Source organism: Colobus angolensis, unplaced genomic scaffold, assembly GCF_000951035.1.
Source record: "Colobus angolensis palliatus isolate OR3802 unplaced genomic scaffold, Cang.pa_1.0 Scaffold107, whole genome shotgun sequence".
NCBI lineage: Eukaryota > Metazoa > Chordata > Mammalia > Primates > Cercopithecidae > Colobus > Colobus angolensis.
In genome coordinates this window covers 2,309,838-2,317,880 of record NW_012111697.1, presented here as the reverse complement: position 1 = coordinate 2,317,880, position 8,043 = coordinate 2,309,838, and the positions used below count along the sequence as shown (strand labels likewise).

The 8,043-nt window shown below is 40.9% G+C and overlaps 1 protein-coding gene across 1 annotated transcript in view; it reads right to left on the bottom strand.

The window, feature by feature from the left end:
- The window catches only part of LSM14A (LSM14A, SCD6 homolog A (S. cerevisiae)), a 39,259-nt gene that overhangs the window by 17,441 nt on the left and 13,775 nt on the right, over positions 1 to 8,043 (bottom strand). The window contains exons 3-5 of the mRNA XM_011947485.1: positions 6,964 to 7,086; positions 855 to 1,031; positions 494 to 559 (exon numbers count right to left, since the gene is read on the bottom strand). Coding sequence (XP_011802875.1) covers positions 494 to 559; positions 855 to 1,031; positions 6,964 to 7,086 — 366 coding nt within the window. The remainder of the gene's footprint in view (positions 1 to 493; positions 560 to 854; positions 1,032 to 6,963; positions 7,087 to 8,043) is intronic.

Sequence of the window (8,043 nt, the reverse complement as noted above, 5' to 3'; positions counted from 1 at the left end):
AAGTGCTGGGATTACAGGCTTGAGCCACCGCGCCCGGCCCCAAAAATCTTTATTTTCAAGTAATTATAGAAAAGAAAAATTGAAAAACTAGTTCAGAGTGGCCCTTTGTGCCCATCACCCAACTTCCCAAACTCCAACAGTCACACCTTATATAATTATGGTACATTATCAAAACCAAGAAACTGACACAGGCACAATCTAATTAACTAAACTATAGACCTTGCTCAGATGTCACCAGTTTGTACATGTACTCATTTTCTGGTATGTCTTTATGCATAGTTCTATGATGCTCTACCATATATAGATTTGCATAACCACCATCACAATCAAGATAAAGAACTGTTCTGTTACCACAGTGACACTCCCCTGTGTTCCTCCTTTAGAGTCACAACCCCCACCTTTCTTTTTTTTTTATAGTAATTACGTATCATACATTTAAAATATTCTCCCTGTTGAGAAGCATAGGATATGACTTTCGGATCCAAGAACTTACCTACTTGTCTCTTGTTATCATTTCTGAGTTGCTCATTTTCTGGCCTTGAAACTTTGTGTACTTCAGCTACAGAAGAAGACATGCAAAGTGCCAAATCAACTCAGGGCACATCATCAAAAACTTCCGTAGTTAGAATTACAAACAAGCCAACCAAAAAATCCAAAACAAAGCCTGTGCAATGCCCAAAAAACAATACCCACACCACCAACACTTTGAGTCAAATTTGAAAGACCGAACATTCTATCACATTCAGTTTAATTTTCTGGGATCCTTTATATGATGTAAATCCTTCTAATGAAAATAAAGTCAGTGGAAAACATTGATCAGTCAATTAAGGAACAGTAAACAGCTAAAGTTCTACCTCGCCTGTGCTCCTGATTCTCTATTGCTTTTTGGCTGGTAGATGGCAAAGGCCTGGTTGATACAGGACTCCTTCTCCCAACAGGTGCTGGAGCAGGTAAGTGGGCCGAGGCGGTCTGCACTGCTTGTTCCATGGTTGGGCTTTTTCTCAAAGGGTCTAACTGAGGGCTTGAACGACCTAAAATGTAACCAAAAGATAAGAAACTACCCTATTGGGGATTTCAAAAATAATCTAGACCCTAAAAAAAATTGTCCAGTTTTATTTCTACCAATTCAAATCCTTAGCACAAATTTGAATTAATCCACTTATCAGACCAGATATTAAGAATGGTTATCCTGGCCGGGCATGGTGGCTCAAGCCTGTAATCCCAGCACTTTGGGAGGCCGAGACGGGCGGATCACGAGGTCAGGAGATCGAGACCATCCTGGCTAACACGGTGAAACCCCGTCTCTACTAAAAAATGCAAAAAACTAGCTGGGCGAGGTGGCGGGCGCCTGTAGTCCCAGCTACTGGGGAGGCTGAGGCAGGAGAATGGTGTAAACCCAGGAGGCGGAGCTTGCAGTGAGCTGAGATCCGGCTACTGCACTCCAGCCTGGGCGACAGAGCAAGATTCCGTCTCAAAAAAAAAAAAAAAAAAGAATGGTTATCCTTAGTGGGCTTGTCATTAGGTTAAAAATAAAAAATAATAATAATTAAAAAAAACTTCAACAGCTTCAAAACAACCCCCTCCCCCTCACAATTTTATCTGTTATTTCTACTTAGTGGAAGTTTACATTTAAAAAAAAATTGCGGCCTGGTATGAGATTCCCTAGAATTATCAAAGACTATATTGTAGTCAGGTCAAACACATGCTTTCCCCAATGACAACCATAAGACTATGGTAACTTGTTTTAATTTTTCTTAGTACTTTCTGTAGATGACTAAAACAATACCTTTACATCTATCTACAGGCACTATCTCTATTAAATTTCTATTATAAGAAAGTAAAGGGCCAGGAGCGGTGGCACATGCCTGTAATCCTAGTACTTTGGGAGGCTAAAGCAGGAGGATCGCTTGAGCCCTGGATTTCAAGACCAGCCTAGGCAACATGGTGAAACCCTGTCTCTACCGAAAATACAAAAATCAGCCACGCATGGTGGCGCGTGCCTGTGTTCCCAGCTACTCAGGAGGCTGACATGGGATAGCTTGAACCCAGGAGGCTGAGGCTGCAGTGAGCCGAGATCGTGCCGTTGCACTCCAGCGTAGCTGACAGAGCGAGGCCCTGTCTCAAAAACAAACAAACAAACAAATAAATAAAAAGTAAAGAACTAGAAAGTTAGGTGAAGTTCTTTAATGCTTTAGGGGCTTGGGTAACTAAATATAAAAACTAAAACGCCAGCAAAACAAAAACAAAAAAACCCAAAAAACAAACAAACAAAACTCTTCAGATAATGACACAGTAGCCATATTCATTCCTTGCCTTTTAAAAAATCACTTGGCAAGTTTTTGCTTAATATGGGGTTTGGCTGGGTGCAGTTGCTCACACCTATAATCCCAACAATTTGGGAGGCTGAGGTGGGAGATCACTTGAGCTCAGGAGTTTGAGTCCAGCCTGGACAACATGGCGAAAGCCTGTCTCTACAAAAAATACAAAAATTATCCAGGCGTGGTGGCACATGCCTGTAACCCCAGCTACTCAGGAGGCTGAAGTGGGTGGATCGCTTGAGCCCGGGAGGCAGAGGTTGTAGTGAGCCGAGATTGGTCCACTGCATCCAGTCTGGGTGACAAAGCTAGACCTTGTCTCAAAAAATACAAAAATAAAAGAGCCAAAACAAAAAATGGGACTTGTACTTATAAATCATATTTTTCCTTTTATGAGGCCAGAGCCTGGTCACAGCATGAACTGAAGAATGTAACATTGGGTGCTCCTGTCATGCTTTCTGTCCTGATAATGTTTGCTGTAAATCTCTGCTCAGGCACTCACATCTCATACTTATTCCAAAATATAATATTTTGCTTAAAAAAAAAAACCCATTTCATGCAAAAAATCCCCCAAACACGCTGCAAATGTTACTGTCCATCTGTGCATATTTGCAGGCGTCCAACAACGGGTGAGTGCTGACAATGCATTATTATGTACCCAGATGATTCAGGGATATTTTATTAGTAATATTTCCCCAATTTATGATTATCTAAAGTATGCAATTCCAAATGTGCAATACTATTTTAGCTATTAATGGCAAAGTTAGCCAAATAAATGATCATTTATCAAAACCAAGAAACCGACACAAGCACAATCTAACATTTCAAAATTAAGTTACCACTAATAGAAGTATTGCAATTTTTCCATTGGATTATAATGGGAAATCATGGTTTATATAAGTTTTGGTCTAAGAAAACACATTTTATAATCACTTATAAAACACATTTTGTTTTGTTTTCGTTTTTTAGAGACAGGGTAGCGTCTTGCTCTGTCGCTCCAGCTGCAGCGTGCATGGGCGCTATCACAGCTCGCTGCAACTTCTAACTCCTGGGCCCCACTGATCTTCCTGTCTCAGCCTCAAGTAGCTAGGACTATAGGTATGTGCTACCACACCTTCTAATTTTTTTTTATTTCACGGGTCTTCTTGAAAAAGCCTACTGCTACAGTTAATTTTATGGTACTACATTAAATCATCTTATAAGTTTATAAAACTACTTTATCAAGGCTTTTGAGAAGAGATCCTATGGCTCACAAGCACTACAGAAGTATAAGCAATGGGGCAATCAGAGCAAGTACAGAAACATTTGTTGTGTACTTAAAAAGCCTTTTTACTATTAAGGCCTAATAATTATCATGATGCCAGTTTTGTTATAAACAGGGAAATACAGGTGATACTGTGATACCGGACACATTATTAGGAATAAATCCAGAAGTGATTTCTGCATAATAAAGGCCCACTCCCTTGAGCTATCTTCACAATCTTATTACACTTAAAAGAAAATTCTAGGAATTTAATTTTGTGAAATTCAGAAATTTTAGCTGATAAAACTTAAATGCAAACTCCTAGGACTTTGTCATAGCTTTATGTAAATACACTTCTTTCTTTTTTTTTTTGAGAGGGAGTCTCGCTCTGTCGCCCAGGCTGGAGTGCAGTGGCCAGATCTCAGCTCACTGCAGGCTCTGCCTTCCGGGTTTACGCCATTCTCCTGCCTCAGCCTCCGGAGTAGCTGGGACTACAGGCGTCCGCCACCTCATCTGGCTAGTTTTTTTTATATTTTTTTAGTAGAGACGGGGTTTCACCGTGTTAGCCAGGATGGTCTCGATCTCCTGACCTCGTGATCCGCCCGCCTCGGCCTCCCAAAGTGCTGAGATTATAGGCGCAAGCCACCGCACCCAGCCTATATGTGACTTTTAAGTCCCTCTCTTACATTATCATAGAAGTTGGTCATATTTCTTAGTGTGACCAACTTATTTCTTATTATATATTTTGTATACAATTTCTATTTTGCATTACTGTAATCTTTTCTCCTTATTACATAATCAATGGATTAGGCTTTAGGACTATTAATTTTTTTTTTTGAGATGGAGTCTTGCTCTGTTGCCCAAGCTGGAGTGCAGTAGTGTGATCTTGGCTCACTGTAACCTCTGCTCCTAAGTTCACGTGATTCTCCCACCTCAGCCTCCTGAGCAGCTGGGATTACAGGTGCACGCCACCATGCCCTGCTAATATTTTTATTTTTAGTAGAGATGGGGGTTTCACCATGTTGGTTGGCCAGGCTAGTTTCGAACCCCTGACCGCAGGTGATCCACCTGCCTTGGCCTCCCAAAGTGCTGGGATTACAAGCATGAGCCACCATACCCGGCCAGAACTACTGACTTTTGTATATTTAGTTTACATTTTACCTCTCTCTATTTTAAGTTCCTTATTAGTTCGCATTCTTCATGAATAATGCTAATTTCAATATTTATGCTTCTTCTTTTTCATGTGTTCCTGATTTAACTAAAAATTCCAGAATAGGCTGGGCACTGTGGCTCATGGCCTATAATCCCAGCACTTTGGGAGGCTGAGGTGGGTGGATCGCTTGAGCCCAGGAGTTCCAGACCAGCCTTGGCAACATGGTGAAACCCCATCCCTACAAAACTACCTGGTGGTGCTTGCTTGTGATCTCAGCTAATTGGGAGGATGGCCTGAGCTCAGGAGGATGGACTGAGCTCAGGAGGTGGAGGCTGCAGTGAGCCATGATCACACCACCGCATTCCAGTCTGGGAGACAGAGCAGGACCCTATCCGAAGAACAATCTTTAGAATGCTTAAAAATTAAGCAAGTAGGCTGGGCGTAGTGGCTCACACCTATAATCCCAGCACTTTGGGAGGCCAAGGGGGTGGATCACTTGAGGTCAGGAGTTTGAGACCAGCCTGGCCAACATGGTGAAACCACATCTCTACCAAAAATACAAAAAATGAGCTGGGCGTAGTGGCACGTGCCTGTAATCCCAGCTACTTGGGAGGGTGAGGCAGGAGAATCGCTTGAACCTGGGAGGTGGAGGTTGCAGTGAGCCAAGATTGTGCCACTGCACTCCAGTCTGGGTGACAGAGCAAGACTCCATCTTAAAAGAAAGAAAAAAGAAAAAAATTAAGCTAATCAATATGAGTAACAGTAAGAACTATTTCAAAATATCTTAAGTGAAATACATAAGATTATGTTTAGCATTGAATTTTCACCCTTAATAGCTTTTTAAAATACTGTTTTGTGATTTAAGTCTTTCTGAAATGACTTAACATTGCTTTACTAAAAAAACAAAACAGGCCGGGCCCAGTGGCTCAAGCCTGTAATCCCAGCACTTTGGGAGGCCAAGACGGGCGGATCACGAGGTCAGGAGATCGAGACCATCCTGGCTAACACGGTGAAACTCCGTCTCTACTAAAAAAATACAAAAAATTAGCCGGGCGAGGTGGCGGGCGTCTGTGGTCCCAGCTACTCGGGAGGCTGAGGCAGGAGAATGGCGTGAACCCGGGAGGTGGAGCTTGCAGTGAGCTGAGATCCGGCCACTGCACTCCAGCCTGGGCAACAGAGCGAGACTCCGTCTCAAAAAAACAAAACAAAACAAAACAAAACCCATTCACATAAAGCAATGAGCCAAAAATACCCATATCAGAAGTGGATACAAATAGATAAGGAAAAGCCAAGCATGGTGGCACAAGGCTGTAGCTCCAGCTACTGGGGAAGCTAAGGCGGGAGGCTTGTTTGGGGACAGGTGTCCAAGGCTGAAGTGTGCTATGATCACACCTGTGAATAGCCACTGCATTTCAGTCTGGGCAGCATAGTGAGACCCATCTCTTTAAAAAAAAAAAAAAAAAAGGCCAGGCCCAATAGCTTATGCCTGTAATCCCAACACTTTGAGGAGGCCAAGGCAAATGGATCGCTTGAGCCCAGGAGTTTGAGACCAGCCTGGGCAATATAGGGAGACCTCAACTCTAATAAGTAAATAAAAGAAAGAAAAAGATTAAGAAAAAAGAAAGAAAGAAAACAAAGAATAAAAGGTATGGATAACCATTTAAAATTATGAGACTGGCTGGTTGAAAAGCAGAATTTTAATAAATAAAACAATCCTTTAAGAAGCTTATTAAAATACAAATCCTCAGGCTCCATCCAGGTATTCTGATGTATAAGTCTCAGGATTTAAATTTTTAAGAAGCAACCCAGATGATTCCGTTGTGGGTGGCCTACATTGAGAACTACTACTCTCCATCCTGTGGGGATGTTAGGGAAAATGTAACAGCATAATACACAGTTTTTTTCAGACGATATTTCCAATTCATCTTGGATAGCTCAACTTTAATGGTGAGTCTGAGCCTAATGTGATATATTTAAGTGTTACATACAAGTTATATAATTTCTTTGCAAAAAAAGTCCAACTTAGAGAATGCTCAACTTTTTAGTTTCATAATCTAAGAACTGTAATAAGTCTAAATAGAGTCATTCAATAATATATTCATTGCAATACAGCAATTTGGAGAAAACTTTTAAAAGAACCAAATAGAAATTATACACGTAATTTACAAGCTGCAAAAGCTCTTACATTCAGAAAAAGACAAAAACCACTATAGAAGTTTAGAATGGAAATACTTTAGGATGAGATAGCTTACCTTGAGATAACTGTGTTTTTAGAGATCTTGTATCCTGCGTAAAGGCAGAACCAACCGCACTACTTTGGGGTAAGGTACCACTGTTTGATGTTTCTGTTCCAAAGGACGTCAAAGAGTTTCCAGCTTAAAGAGATTTTGTTAAATGATAAAAAAATTTTAAAAAATGTTTTACATTTTTCAATGATATAAAGTAATGTAGCATTTTAATGATGGTAATTATCTATTTCTCCCCCCAAAATCTGTACAAATTAATAATCTTGGAAATTGAAGTATACTGAATAGTTTGGGAATTCTATGGAAATATGGGGGGCGGGGTGGGGGAGCCAATATACTGTCCACTATCCTTGGATGCAAGCGATGTTTATAACACATGGAGTACTATCCCAGGCAGTTATGCAGATGGGACAGCAAGGACCCATATCAGCTAGAGAAGTAGCAGAAATGGTACATTCAACACCAACGTTAAGGTTCAATGATTCTAATATTAAGTATCTGGACAAATAGCCAAATTAGCAGACAGGTTTATGAGGAGCTTTTTCAGCATTTCCAAGGCAATAGACTGGTTTCAACGCTTCCCCTTAAGATGGGACTGTGAGGCTGCATTCTGCCTAAAGCAGCTGCAAAAAGTTCTGGCAGTATGAGTAACAAAGTCCCTAGAAAGGGCCCAATTCTCTGCCATACTAGGTTATATCAAATTTCTTCTCTAAGTTTCTACAGTACTTAGGGATCATTCACTTTTGATATACTGTGCTCTCTCCTTAGTATTTCATCTGTGCAGGTTTTCACTATATTTCAACAGCACCTCCCCGCTCCACAACCTCTAAATCCAACCTAAAGATGGTAGTCAGAGTGATTTTTTACAAAATATAAATGTAATCACACTATTATCGTGATTTAGACCTTCTGACGGCTTCCCCTCAAGATAAAAGTTCAAACTGTTTACTTCAGTTAATAAAACCTACCTCTTCTCTCATCATTTTCTATACTTTCACCAGTCCAGCCCACAGCAGAAGTTTATCCTTCTGCTCTTTTTTTTTGAGATGGAGTCACGCTCTGTCGCCCAGGCTGGAGTGCAGTGGC